This window comes from Littorina saxatilis, linkage group LG12 (assembly GCF_037325665.1).
Source record: "Littorina saxatilis isolate snail1 linkage group LG12, US_GU_Lsax_2.0, whole genome shotgun sequence".
Classification (NCBI taxonomy): domain Eukaryota; kingdom Metazoa; phylum Mollusca; class Gastropoda; order Littorinimorpha; family Littorinidae; genus Littorina; species Littorina saxatilis.
In genome coordinates, this window is record NC_090256.1 from 64,775,625 (window position 1) to 64,789,723 (window position 14,099).

The 14,099-nt window shown below is 42.6% G+C and overlaps 1 protein-coding gene across 1 annotated transcript in view; it reads right to left on the reverse strand.

Moving 5' to 3' along the window:
* Positions 1 to 5,733: 5,733 nt before the first annotated feature.
* The window catches only part of LOC138982549 (WD repeat-containing protein 11-like), a 39,539-nt gene continuing 31,173 nt past the window's right edge, over positions 5,734 to 14,099 (reverse strand). Inside the window, exons 26-29 of the mRNA XM_070355863.1 lie at positions 11,246 to 11,438; positions 10,792 to 10,872; positions 8,655 to 8,799; positions 5,734 to 7,200 (exon numbers count right to left, since the gene is read on the reverse strand). Coding sequence (XP_070211964.1) covers positions 7,052 to 7,200; positions 8,655 to 8,799; positions 10,792 to 10,872; positions 11,246 to 11,438 — 568 coding nt within the window. The 3' untranslated portion in view covers positions 5,734 to 7,051. The remainder of the gene's footprint in view (positions 7,201 to 8,654; positions 8,800 to 10,791; positions 10,873 to 11,245; positions 11,439 to 14,099) is intronic.

Genomic DNA, 14,099 nt, shown 5'->3' on the forward strand with positions numbered 1-14,099 from the left:
CTTTTGGCCAAAAGGGTGAATGCATGGTACCGAAATTTGGAATAAGTCGAATCACCATACTATCACGCATTTCAGTGGCCATGTGTGGTTTGGTCTACACACGTGGCCGCTCAGTGATAATTATGTGCAGGAAACAACGATCCATATCGGCTTTACGTTTGCCTCGTTGTTTCTGAAGGGCGCAACTCTTCCGCCGACTGAGTTATTTCCAACAGAGTTATTTCCAACAAAGCCATTTCCTGAAATCGTCTACCTTGCCTTTCTTCGGTATAAAAGCACTCACTTTGGCCTTTATAGACCTCTCTAGTTTAAAGGTTTCCACACCCATGCTACGCCACAGAGTTATTTCCTGAATGATCTATCTACCTTGCCGCTTTTCGCCGTTATAAAAGGCGCTCACTCTGACCTCTATAGACCTCTGTAGTTTTTAAACAAGGTTTCCCCGCTCATGCTGCGTACACTTATTTAGATCTTAAGTATTTGAAATGACGTTTAATTGCTACACTCGTATAGCTTCAAAGTCCGGTACGTGAAACGCGTTCAGCTTTTTCCCGGCATTCAGCTTTCTGAATCGATATCAGTTTACTCAGACTGAAATTTTGTTTCCTGGTGATTTAAGAAGTACTCTTATTTAAGAAAGAAAAGCATGTCAGTGTTTTGCAAGTGAAGGAAATTCAGTGGAAGTGAATTTTTTTTATATATATATTTTTTTTCCATAGATTTCACCCCAAAATTCGGTTTCTTCGAAAACGTGCACCGAGTGGTTACGTCCCTTGATTGAGAAGGGAAGGAATTTTAGGATGAAGCAAATTTCTGAGCTTAAATTCTTTTTTAAATTGTTGAACGAATTTGACCCCATCAATGTTATTTAAGTACCTAAGCTCGATCATCAGTCCAATGGAAGGGAGGGGGGCTTTTCAGTGTGGAGTTTAATATACAAGATCAACGAGGCCGAATCAGAAAGCTGAATGCCGGGGGAAAGCTGAACGCGTTACACCCACACGTCCGTTCTGCTTGCCCTTCATTCTCCAGTGACAATACCACTTTAAGGGCAGTGTTTAGGCAATCGGTGGAAGGACCTTGGGTCCTCTATTCCTTCTCCAGAAGGTCGTGAGACATAGAACACACAGTTCTCCCCGCGAGAAATTCACAATGACACAGAACTGCCCCACGTGCTTCGACAGAATCCAAACGGAGAGGCTTGTTCGAGACCATTTTCTTGTAAGAAGGAGAGGCGCTGTTGTGAAAAGTAAGAGGGGCGTGACAAAAGGACCTCTTTGGTAGGTTTGGGGGAGTAATGTGTTTTTCAAAGGAAAGGGAGGGGGGGGCGAATGAGCGGGTGTGCGGGTGACTGTGGGGGGTTGGGGCTTAGAAAACACTGCGTTTAGAGCACGATTGGGTAATACGTACGTGATGCTTTCATAAGAATATTTTTTGTTGATGTCATGCGCGTTCTAGGTAATCTGGGAGGAGGCTGATGAAGACGTGCTACGATTAAAAGTGACTGTCTGTGTCTATGGTATGTGCGTGCGGCGTGCGTGTCACTGTTTGTGAGTCCGTAATGACGGATACGAACATGTAGTGTTATTAAGATCAAAGCTGCGACTTCCAGGTGCATTTTAGCAGATTAAAATGTCTCTTCTCCTCTACTCACTCTGCGTATACCCCTCTCTCACACACACACGCACACGCACACGCTCTCTCTCTCTCTTTCCTCCCACACACACACACATAAACAGACAGTAACTGTACTTAGGAATGTTTATTTGTGTGCACTTTGACATTGACAGGCTTCCATCAAAGAAAGGACTACAAATACAACGTCAAAAAGTGTATTTCGGAAGCTGTGGCCAAGTAGTTCTTTAACTTTTTCATACACTTGTAGTTAAGAGATGAGATGACCAGGAAGAGATGATGTGTGTCCCAGAGTCAACTTTGTGCAGACTCTCCTCAATGTCCGAACACCCCCGTGTGCACGCATGCGCACGATAAAGATCCCAGGGTCACAGCGAAAGCCTCAGGCCTTGGAAACACGAATACATGCATGCAAAAATATGAAGCCCGGGTGTCCGTTCGGCCAACAGCCAATAAAGTAAACATTTCAGCACTGACCCAAGACGACCCAACCCGGTCCCTAGCCCATTTCAGGTCTCCTCTAGCAGCCGGCAGCCAGCTGTCTACATCTCCCCCCCGCATTTTTATTGTTTATTTTCATACAAAGCCGGGTTTTCCTGTGTAACATGCCCCTAATGGCTTTGTCGTGAGGGTGTAAAACTTACATTTTCTCTTCTAAGAGATGAAATGACTGTTAAATCGAAAAAGTCAACTCATCAATGATTTTGGGTTCGGCCAAAAAGTATATCACAATCACAACCCACATTTTATCTCTGTGAAACATTCGTACTTGAAATTGCTGGCTCCTACACTAAAACAATACACCTGACAGCCTTTTTTCATGAACATCTTGCCCACTGGAGACGGCGCCTTTAATCCATACGACACATTCAGTTCAATGGATCCCCCGGCAAGACCCCCAACTGAACACTTCCTCCTTTTGAAGACCTTGCTGTTCCAGATTATCTGTTCATAGCCTTAGTTAGTTTGTTTGTTTGTTTGTTTGTTTGTTAGTTTTTCGTTCGTTCATGGGCTGAAACTCCCACGGCTTTTACGTGTATGACCGTTTTTACCCCGCCATTTAGGCAGCCATACGCCGCTTTCGGAGGAAGCATGCTGGGTATTTTCGTGTTTCTATAACCCACCGAACTCTGACATGGATTACAGGATCTTTTTCGTGCGCACTTGGTCTTGTGCTTTGCGTGTACACACGGGGGGGGGTGTTCGGACACCGAGGAGAGTCTGCACACAAAGTTGACTCTGAGAAATAAATCTCTCGCCGAACGTGGGGACGAACTCACGCTGACAGCGGCCAACTGGATACAAATCCAGCGCGCTACCGACTGTACTGAGCTACATCCCCGCCCATAGCCTTAGTAGATTGACCTCCATTTTAAAATTCTCTCCTTTTTAAGACCATAATTTTCTCAGATTTTTGGAGGTCTTAAAAGGGGGAATCCACAGTAATCATGCAGAAGGATCAGTTCTTAAGTCTCCAAGTAATATACCATCTGCAACATAGGACAATTTTACCACTGTACATGTACTTGTTTTCGTGTGCCATTCAGGCAGTGTTGTTCCCAGACAGAGAGGACAATTAAGTAGGTCAGTTGTACGCTGAAAATAGGTATAGGTTCAAATGTCCTGGCTTTGTAAAAACCTGTTCAGTCAGAAGAGCTCCTACATGTCAAAACTATCGGAGAGTTGACCCGAAAAGGGTCACACCGTTATAACAGATGAAAAAAGGTAAATGACCGAAAACCAAGGACTTAAAATTATACATTGTATAGGTCATTTTCTCCCCAAGCTGACTCAATCTATAACAGCGAATACATGTAATAATAGTTAATAAATGTCCAACTGCTTCTGGTGATCCAGTAAAAAAAATCAACAGTTTTGAAACAAATAAAAAAAATGTCCAATACATGCATTTCAAACATAAATAGTTTTGAAAGAGCACATGAGCTTTACATGTATGCAGAAGGTCTCATCAAATTAAAATGCGGACTTTTCAGTAAACTTTAAAGGAAATTTAAATAAACATCAAAATCAAAAGTAAAGCACAGCCTTCAGGTACACATGAATGGATTTGTTACATATCTGTAACTGTTAATAATGTATGTTACCTCAACCCTCAACTATTGATGAACACAGAAGATGACAACAAAAGAGATCAATGACATGAACAACTACCACTGAAATTAATAATTATCACTCATGTGGAAAATTGCCACTGAAATGAATGTTCAACACTGAAATTAATAGTTAACACCGAAATTAACAACAATTATCAAAGTTGAAGATGTTCTTTCTTTCTTTATTTGGTGTTTAACGTCGTTTTCAACCATTCAAGGTTATATCGCGATGGGGGAAGGGGGGAGATGGGATAGGGGAAATGGGGGAGATGGGATAGAGCCACTTGTTAATTGTTTCTTGTTCACAAAAGCACTAATCAAAAAATTGCTCCAGGGGCTTGCAACGTAGTACAATATATGACCTTACTGGGAGAATGCAAGTTTCCAGTACAAAGGACGTAACATTTCTTACATACTGCTTGACTAAAATCTTTACAAACATTGACTATATTCTATACAAGAAACACTTAACAAGGGTAAAAGGAGAAACAGAACCTGTTAGTCGCCTCTTACGACATGCTGGTTAGCATCGGGTAAATTCTTTCTCGTCCCAACCAATATGGGACTCCCCCTAACCCGCGGGGGGTAAGTTGAAGATGATCAGCAGATTATTTTTCAGGGTAGAATGCAGTACACCTATTCACAGAATATGTACAGTGTTCAACCACAAACTATCGCACAGTAATTTTCAGACAACTCACGGAGGAAGCAAACAACATATAAATATAGATTACACCAGGCTCTTTTCATCGTAACACTTTGTACTGTACAGTAACATCTTCTTTCTCGTTCTGTTTCGTCGACTTTTGTAGCATGTTTGTGTGATTGCAAATGGTCCCCCTCCAAAGCAGCATTTCCAGAACATTCAGATTTGCACAAAGTATGTGTTCCTCCCATGAACAGGATTACACATGTTCACACAGGCACAGTGACTCAAACATGTGGTGAAAACATGTATGCTCTCGCTGATAAACATTGCAAACAATAACAAAGAGGGAATAGATCAGAGGAAAGATATACACAATGTCACATTCTACCACATAACATTTTCATCAAAGTTATAATTTTTCTTTGTGAAATCTTGGGATAAAAGGAAACACTTTTTTTTGTTGCCATAAAAAGCACCAGAGAATATATTTCAATTTGTATTAAACCACTGCAACAACTGCAGCAAGAAATGCGTAACATCATGCTATTAGCAAACTTCAGTTAACATATATCAAACTAGGGAAAAACAGAGTTTTTTTCTCTCTATGTCAATGACATTTTGTCACCAAATTAATTTATCAGAAAAACACAAACAAAAATAACATTCCTTACTCTGAAGGTAATTAGTATATGAAGCATCCTGCAGATTGTACATCTGTGGGTTAATAAAATCATTGATTTACATCATTTTTGTTATCAACCTCCAAACATAACATTACCATAAGTTAAACACGCACAAATCTTTGAAAGTTTCCTTTCAAAGTAAATATTCGAAACAGGCTATCTAATTCTGCTGTTGAATTTACTAACTGCACCGAACAAACTATTCTTTGCAGCCTTCGCACAATTCATAATCTTCAGCTCAAAAGACAATGACCTTACTGTGTAAAATAATATCCAACTGTCTGTGATCAATCATCATTACAACGAGAGAGAGAGAGAGAGAGAGAGAGAGAGAGAGAGAGAGAGAGAGAGAGAGAGAGAGAGAGAGAGAGACAGAGAGAGAGAGAGAGAGAGAGAGAGCGAGAGAGACAGAGACAGAGACAGAGAGAGACCCAGACAGACACAGAGAGAGAGAGAGAGAGACAGAGTGAGAGACACAGAGAGAGACACACAGAGAGAGTGACAGAGAGAGACACACAGAGAGGGAGACACAGAGAGAGTGACAGAGAGACAGAGAGAGAGAGAGAGAAAGAGACAGACTGACAAACAAACAGACAGACAAACAGATAGATAGGAGACAGAGAAGTGTTCCTATCACATGAATACAACAGTATTTACATTGACCTTTTATTAAAAAAATAACAACCAACATTTATGCATTTAACTCCAAATAAAATCAACATGTGAACTGTACACAAATGCAGTCTGCGTAAGATCTGATCTTTCCCAAGTTACATCCAAACGCTCTCATCCAACCAGTATCATCAAAACTTAGTATTTCTTCTTCTTCTAGGCAAAGAAAAGCAAAGAGAAAAAAAGCTATGTTTATAAAACACACAAAATAGAAGAGACAACAGAAAACCAGTTCTGTCATGAAACCAATAAAATTCAGTTTGACATCCTCAAAAGATGAACCGAGACCAAAGATTGTCACAGGGTGGTAAATAGGGTTCCTCAAGAATCTCACACAGTATGTTCAGATGATGCTCATGATGTTATCAGAGCACTTGCACACGTAATGTGCGGCCCACATAATGGACAACGCGCCTCAAGCTCATATCTGATTTGCAACACATAAGCTTTCCCAGTCGCTTGACTATTTGCAACTTATTGTCCATTTGTATTTAATTTCTTCTTCTTCTTCTGCGTTCGTGGGCTGAAACTCCCACGTACACTCGTGTTTTTGCACGAGTGGAATTTTACGTGTATGACAGTTTTTATCCCGCCATTAAGGCAGCCATACGCTGCTTTCGGAGGAAGCATGCTGGGTATTTTCGTGTTTCTATAACCCACCGAACTCTGACATGGCTTACAGGATCTTTTCCGTGCGCACTTGGTCTTGTGCTTGCGTGTACACACGAAGGGGGATAAGCCACTAGCAGGTCTGCACATAAGTTGACCTGGGAGGTCGGAAAAATCTCCACACTTAACCCACCAGGTGGCCGCGGCCAGGATTCAAACCCTTGACCTTCCGATTAAGAGGCCCACGTCTTACCACCCAGCCACAACACCTGTCTTTGTATTGAAGAAATTTGGAGGAAGGAGTTCTGTATGATGCACTTTGTCACAAAAGACAATCTTCTGTTTCGATTATAAAACCCTTGCACCAAACAGTAGATCGCTAAAGCAAGGATTGCCCCTTATGCAATGAGAATAATTTTGCCTAATCACTGCATGTTTGCCCATTTTAAGGGGAAATCATAAAATTAGACTCTATCACATCAGCTTCAATGACTTTAGTTTGACTGTAGCTCAAGGCAGCAGCATATTTGGGAGACGAATAGGGAAAAGAAAACAAACAGGATAAAACCTTTCTCGATGACAAACTAATGTAAAAACAAGCACTGACAACAGAAATACTTCAGAAACCCTGAGAGAATACTTCAGGAATAAGGGCAAGTGACAGCTATAAGCCAAGGCCATGCAGCCACTCAGTTATAGTTGAAGAGGATGCAGACTTCCTTGTAGAGTTGTGCCCCTTTGTCCCCCGCCAGGGAGCAGTAGTGGCTGGCAGCTTTGCCGTGGCCCAAATTGATGAGGAATCTGGCATACTCCAGAAACACTGCCTCAAACAGTGGGTCTGGAACAAAGTGTAGGTCAATTGTGAGTCACAAGGTAACGAAGCATACAGGCATGCCATTATACTAGCGTGGACAAAGGCAAGAAAAAAACAAGTCGCGTAAGGCGAAAATACAATATTTAGTCAAGTAGCTGCCATTTTTCAGCAAGAGCGTATACTCGTAGCATCGTCAGTCCACCGCTCATGGCAAAGGCAGTGAAATTGACAAGAAGAGCGGGGTAGTAGTTGCGCTAAGAAAGATAGCACGCTTTTCTGTACCTCTCTTTGTTTTAACTTTCTGAGCGTGTTTTTAATCCAAACATATCATATCTATATGTTTTTGGAATCAGGAACCGACAAGGAATAAGATGAAAGTGTTTTTAAATTGATTTGGACAATTTAATTTTGATAATAATTTTTATATATTTAATTTTCAGAGCTTGTTTTTAATCCGAATATAACATATTTATATGTTTTTGGAATCAGCAAATGATGGAGAATAAGATAAACGTAAATTTGGATTGTTTTATAAATTTTTTTTTTTTTTTACAATTTTCAGATTTTTAATGACCAAAGTCATTAATTAATTTTTAAGCCACCAAGCTGAAATGCAATACCGAACCCCGGGCTTCGTCGAAGATTACTTAACCAAAATTTCAACCAATTTGGTTGAAAAATGAGGGCGTGACAGTGCCGCCTCAACTTTCACGAAAAGCCGGATATGACGTCATCAAAGACATTTATCAAAAAAATGAAAAAAACGTATGGGGATTTCATACCCAGGAACTCTCATGTCAAATTTCATAAAGATCGGTCCAGTAGTTTAGTCTGAATCGCTCTACACACACACACACACACAGACACACACACGCACGCACACACGCACATACACCACGACCCTCGTTTCGATTCCCCCTCGATGTTAAAATATTTAGTCAAAACTTGACTAAATATAACAACTCTATTTCTCTGGCACAGAAATTGCCAAAAATGTTCTGGTATGCGTGCAAGTGAAAGAATGCTCTTGTCCCATAAAGCCTGGATGGATCAATGGTGATTTATAACGGAAGGATTGGTTGGTTGGTTATTTGTTATCAACTCTTCAGTTGATATTGCTATTCCAGACTGATGCAACTTTATTTCTTTTCTCAGTTCACATGGTTAGCTCCATGCTAAAAAAACAATTCACAATCAGGTCTATCACTGTCAAAAGAAGGTTCTAAAACTTCTAAACTTTCACATTTGTTTCTTCAAATCTGGTTGAAAATGGAAGGAAAGTACCTTTAAACAACAACAGTAAGAAGAAGAAGGAGATCATCATCATCATCAGCAGCATCAGGCCCCACAACAACAACAACAACAAAATAGGCAGCAGCAACACCACAGCCACCGGTATCCCCGGTCACCACCACCACCGCCACAAGCAAACACAACAACAAAAATAACAACGAAGAAAAAGAAGGAAGTTATCTCACCAGTCTCCTCAGTCTTTTCAAGGGCTTCAAACTCCAGGCAAGCCTCGATGAAGCAAGCAGCACGATCGAAACATCTCATGCTGTACAGCATCTCAACTACCTTGTGGAAGTGGCCCAGTGACAGCAGAACCAGCAGTGCCTTGCTCTGCACATACACACGACAGACATTTTGCAAACTTCTCATGCTATACAGCATCTCCACAACCTTGTGGAACTGGCCCAGTGACGGCAAAACCACATAGATGCCTTGCTCTGCACATTATACGCACACATAACATGCGTTTGGCACTGTGTCCAATCGATATGATTATGATGCCTTTTTCGTTCCAAAATATGCACAAAATATGCTATTGACGTGCACAACACGACTCACCTTCAAGGCATAGACCTCTGACAGTTATTTAAAAAAACCACCTTTTTACACAAAATACAAAACTCACTTTCTTGCATACAACTTTTCAACAGCATAATGGTTTTTTTTAAATGACAGTTATTTTGGGGGACAAAAATTCTTTACACAAAATACAAACCAGCTTGAAACTGATAAGATCAAATCTACTGCTTCCCTAATTAACAAGCATATTTTTTGAGTCACTTGAGAAAAAGTGACTCTATGTAATCGGTCAGTGTTAGTCTGTCCGGCCGGCCGTCCGGCCGGCCGGCCGGCCGGCCGGCCGTCCGTAGACACCACCTTAACGTTGGACTTTTCTCGGAAACTATCAAAGCGATCGGGCTCATATTTTGTTTAGTCGTGACCTCCAATGACCTCTACACTTTAACGATGGTTTCGTTGACCTTTGACCTTTTTCAAGGTCACAGGTCAGCGTCAAAGGAAAAATTAGACATTTTATATCTTTGACAAAGTTCATCGGATGTGATTGAAACTTTGTAGGATTATTCTTTACATCAAAGTATTTACATCTGTAGCCTTTTACGAACGTTATCAGAAAAACAAGGGAGATAACTAGCCTTTTCTGTTCGGCAACACACAACTTAACGTTGGGCTTTTCTCGGAAACTATAAAAGTGACCGGGCTCAAATTTTATGTGAACGTGACTCATTGTGTTGTGAATAGCAATTTCTTCCTGTCCATCTGATGCCTCATATAATATTCAGAACTGCGAAAGTGACTCGATCGAGCGTTTGCTCTTCTTGTTTTAAAGGAATCTGCATAGCAGACGGATAGACAGAAGCTTAAGATTTAGACAGCCATACACAAGAACCACACGCTACAGAAACTCATTCATTCCATCTGCAATTCACATCTTCAACTCTCAGGTGGGGCGCTAGGTGCTGGTGCTGTCGCTCTGACAACGGCATAATCTTTACATCCTTTTATCAGTTGTTTTTCTCTGTTGTTAGTTATAATTGACTTATAGGATACAAATGTGAGAAGATAATGTGGCTAAAGTGTGATAAGGTGATAACGTGATATAATTTTTAAACAGGCAATGCATTGCTTCTATTTGTAGGCTTATTTTAGTAAGTGTGTGGGTACAATGTTTGCGTGTAACGATATGATGTGACTATGCGATGTGAATGTTACTACATGCATGGTTGATTGATTGATTAATTGATTGATTTTACAGACACATAGTCAAGCTTGTAATTTCTCTTTTAGAGATGAATAAAGATTATTGTATTGTATTGTATTGTATATAGCTAATTCGCACTTATATGATAAGTTACAAAAGAAAAAGATGAAGAAGAAAAACAACAGCTAGTGCAGCATATTGTCAGTGGCCTTCAAAGACCTCGTAACTTACATTTTCCTGATTTTCGGATTTTTGCATGGTTCCGTCCCTTTATTTTTTTCCTATCATCTGTGAAAAGCTTGTAACTCTATCTATTTTGCAAAGGTCTTTTTCCCCTGATTTTAAAAACCTCGTATTGCTGTTGGGTGTTGAGACATTAGCGGGAAAACCTCGTATTGTCTGTTTGAATCCCTGCGAGTCTGTTGAAAATCCTCGTAATTGTTCCTTAAATTCAAAACAAAAAAGTTCAAAACAAAAAAGTGAAAACCTCGTATCTACACGTTTTGATCTGGTGAAGAGGAATTTGATTTTTAAAACACTCATTATCTCAGAACTATGATTTTGAAGATACGAGGTCTTCGAAGGCCACTGACGATATATACCTTCTGGTTGACCTGAGCTGTGCATTGGTGGTCAGCCCATCTCTTCATCACCTCACTGCACTCCCCAAACTCCAAAGTGGACTGAAACATATACATGGCATATTGACGTCACTTCAGATTAAGATGACACTAGACAAACCTGCATCAAAGAAAACGGGAGCACACAGCTTGAAAGTGAAAGCTTCAAAAGTGTACAAGAACAGCGCATGTAGTTAGAGTACAGCTTAATCAAACCAGCCACATCACTTGATCCCAAGTACTGTAGGTTTGCAGACAGATTGAGGCAAGCATCAAGTCCGTGTCTATCAGACATGACAGCTTCTTGTCTTGCTCACCTGAGTCACTCCTAGTTCCACATGCGTTGAGTCCCTTGTCTATCACAAACAGCAGTTTCGAGCCTTTGTCACTGACCCACCCCCTCCCTCATTCAAATCACACACTGACAAAGGTATACCTTAGCAAGCCAAACTGCCTGGTCCCAAGCGCCGTAGGTCTGCAGATAGCGACAGGCGTCGAGTCCCTTGTCGATAAGACACAGGAGTTGTACCCCCTCCGAGAGACGACCGCTTGCAATCAGGTTTGTGGCCACCAGTTTCATGGTACTCTGAGAGGCCCCGGATGATCGCACACTTGCTACCAGGCAAGCCCTGCACACAGGTTTTGTGTATTGGTAACAGCTGATGATGTTCGGAAATAACTCTGTCAGGTTTGCATGGGTTGTGAAAGAGTTGATACTCGAAAATTTTTAATTAAATTTTCATTTGATTAATATACTTACCCGAGTCACATATTAGCATTGACGCAGTCGAGATGCTAGGTAGACTGAAAAACGCTATCCCGTCTATAGTATAAGGGAAGCAACCCAAGCAAAAAAGTAGCAAGCTTGCTACCCTGGGTTGCCTCCCGTAGCGTGCATCACGCCACAGATCTCGTACCAAATACGAGACACCCTCATTCGACTTCTAGAATACAAAGAAACTAAAAGCGGGGAAGGTGGGAGGGAATTACCTATGTGACTCGGGTAAGTATATTAATCAAATGAAAATTTAATTAAAAATTTTCGATTAAATTACATATTCTTACTCCGAGTCACATATTAGCAGATAACTCCAACAAGGTGGTGGGTAAGATCAAAAAGTTCAAACTCACTCTAAAGTTCTGGAGAGACAAAAGCCAGCTGCCGCCAAGGAAGGAATGGGCCGAGACCCATCCTGACAGAGGGCAGCAATGTCTGCAGAACCTGATAAGACAAAATCCTAGCGCCAGAAGCTGTGCGCAGGACATCATCCCAAACCCCATAGGCCAAAAAGGCCAAGGAGGAGGCCCAGGCCCTGGAAAAGAGCTCGGGCCGAGCCGAGGGAAAGATAGCATAAGCTATGACAAGGCGGAGGGCAAGAAAATCCCTTGCCAAGAAACTGGCCCACTGCCAAAAGTCAGGAAAGGATCCCGTGAGAAAGCAACCACTGACTCACTCTAAACCCTTGCCAGGAACTGGCCCACTGCCAAAGGACAGAAACGGACCGAGAACCACCCTGATTGACAGCCGAGATGTCTCTCAGGCAAGAAATGCGAAAGACAACCTCAGAGAGCCAGTAAGCTGTGCCCAGCACTTCTTCCAATCTTCTGAACCGTAAAACAGTCCGGAAAAGGACCCCAGTCTTGGATAAACCCGACCAAGTAGAGGGAAGGACAAGCTGCCCCCCCCCCCCTTAAATGGAAGGAAATGCTAATGGCCTGGAAAAGATCCGTGCGTAAGGTTGCCGGCTAAGCCCTGAAAAGGACCGACCCTCACGGAGACCATAAGGCAAACATGCCAAAGTAAGAAAACTTTGGGATGGAGTGAGGCCCAAAGGCCGTTGAGAGAACAGTCAGCTCCGGAAGAGTGACCAAACTCCAAACCGGAAAGAGAGAGACGCCTGAGTATCAAGTACCAGGGTCCACCTCAATGAGCAAAACTCAAGGGAGACGGTCACCAGTCGTCCCATGCCCATCCCTGCGCAAGCAGAGAGAGGGGTAAAAAAGGGGACGAAGCGACCTAAGGTAGTGCCTAAGCACCGCAAATGCGGACCCGCAGTGGCCAAATCCTAATGTGACCGGAGACCGGAAACAAAATGACAAAAGCCAGCGTGATCGCAGAGCAGACTGCTTGTAGGTAATTGAAAATGAATCAAAAAACCCGAAACAGAAAGGACGAAGCTGGTAAGAAAGACGGAAAACCGTGAAGCGAACCAGCCGTCAGCCTCCCGAGACCAGAGTTCTCAGTAATAGTCATAGTTGCAAGTGAAGAAGGGGTGACCAGGCCGGAAGCCCAACCCGGCAGAAATCGTCCCAACTCACATCATGCAAGCATGATGGAGAAGAGGAAGAGACGAAATCCGCAGTCACAAGAACCAATTGCCAAAGTCGCAACACGACAGGCAGGAGACTATAACACAGGCTAAGGCCGAGAGCCTTGCTGCCCGTAGGCCGGCCATCACACCAAAGTACTCAAAGTACACAGGCACAGTAAAAAACCAAGAGTTTCGGCCGCCGAAAAAGATGCTGGCCTAGAGGCCAGCACCGAGAAAACTGGAACATTAGCTAGACCTCTGCCCAAAAGGGGAGGAGTAGCCAAAAAACCTGAGAAAAAGTGACAAGCCAAGAATGACTTCTCAAACATGCATTGCCCAGACAATGCACCCTCAGGAAAATCTGAATGTTACTTCCGAGGCCAACTCAAGTGAACCTTAAGTTTGGACGAAACACCAGAACGCGTCTGATCGCTAGAGAAAGACAAAGTCAGACTCGGCGAAAGACAAACCTGGACCGAGTCCAGAAGCTCGTGGCAAGAGAAAACGGGGAAGCCCAAAGGCAGAAACCCCCCTTTAAACGGAAATCGACCTCTCAGCACCCATACGCTGGGAAAGAGAAAGAATGTCGAAGCCCGAAGCCACAAGCACAAGGAAAGCAACAACCACAAACTCCAACGGATGAAATGGCTGTTGCTCCCGCCGAGGCTAAACCCCGAAGCCCTAAGGCCGGCTGTTGTTTCAAAAACCCAGCGTACCTATGACGGCTGTGAAAGAAACAATCTCACCTGAGCTGAGGACGTAGGCCGCTTAGGCTGAGTCCGCTTAGGTATAGCCTGCTTAGGAGCGGCCTGCTTTTGCTGCTTTCAAATTGAAGCTCAAAAGAAGGGAACCGCTGTTCTCTGTTGGTCTCAATCCCCTGCTTCTGGCATGAGAGGCCAGGCTGCCGGAGAGAGACCGTCCACCAAGGATGACGAACTGAGAATGTTCCTTGTCGACTCCTCAGAAAACCGGGAGTGG